At 46.2% G+C, this 751-nt stretch overlaps 1 protein-coding gene across 1 annotated transcript in view; it reads right to left on the bottom strand.

The window, feature by feature from the left end:
- LOC119585427 (THO complex subunit 5 homolog) overlaps window positions 1–454 on the bottom strand; it is a 24,124-nt gene extending 23,670 nt beyond the window's left edge. Inside the window, 1 exon segment of the mRNA XM_037934087.1 lies at window positions 140–454. Within this exon segment, the coding sequence (XP_037790015.1) occupies window positions 140–346 (207 nt within the window). The 5' untranslated portion in view covers window positions 347–454.
- Window positions 455–751: the final 297 nt, after the last annotated feature.

Below are 751 nucleotides of genomic sequence, written 5' to 3'. Positions count from 1 at the left end.
CGACTGCAAGGTTGGGTAGCTATGTGGGAAAAGGAAAGAAAAGCATTTTCAGTCTGTCTACAGACGCCAGTGTTAAAACAAGGACACCGAACACCTATACACAGTTCCCTTACCCTACCCTCCGGGGCATCTTTCTCACCTGATAAGTGTCGGCGATAGTCTTCAAGCTGTCCTTCTCCTTGGTCGTCCTGAGGGCGGCCTCGGGCACTTCGGCCTCGCTGCCCGACGAGGCCACCGTCTTCTTGGGCATCTCTGACGTCAGGGAGATGGCACCTTCTGCTGCGGTTTTCCGACGGCGCTTCGACTCTCGCGTGCTTGCTTCACTATCTTTGTCTCCTCGGCCCATTGCTCAGACAGTAAGACGCGCGTTAAAAAAAAAAACGGTAAACTCCACGGCAATTTGGCCGCGTTGGACGTCGCTGCTGACGGTCGGCCTCAACGCTCGCCAAACAAAGCTGCTATTCGGACACTCTGCGAAGTGCGAATAACATCTTCCTTATTCCTGGCGCATATAGTTTTTAGACCTTGAAATAAATATCTTAAAAACATTCAATGGAAAGTTTGCTTTCTTAAACATAAAGGCAGATCCTGACCCTCGGGACATTATATTGACAATGCTTCATTAGTTCGAAATTTTAATCGTCAATTCGTGATGTCTGTTTATTACGAGGAGCATTAGTATAAAATTTACAAAGGCTAGATTTAAAAAAAAAATGTATTGCAAAGATAGCCACAAATGATAAAACTATAG

The sequence above is a fragment of the Penaeus monodon genome, chromosome 19 (assembly GCF_015228065.2).
Source record: "Penaeus monodon isolate SGIC_2016 chromosome 19, NSTDA_Pmon_1, whole genome shotgun sequence".
Classification (NCBI taxonomy): domain Eukaryota; kingdom Metazoa; phylum Arthropoda; class Malacostraca; order Decapoda; family Penaeidae; genus Penaeus; species Penaeus monodon.
Note: the sequence above shows the minus strand (reverse complement) of the source record. Positions and strands in the feature narration are given on the sequence as shown.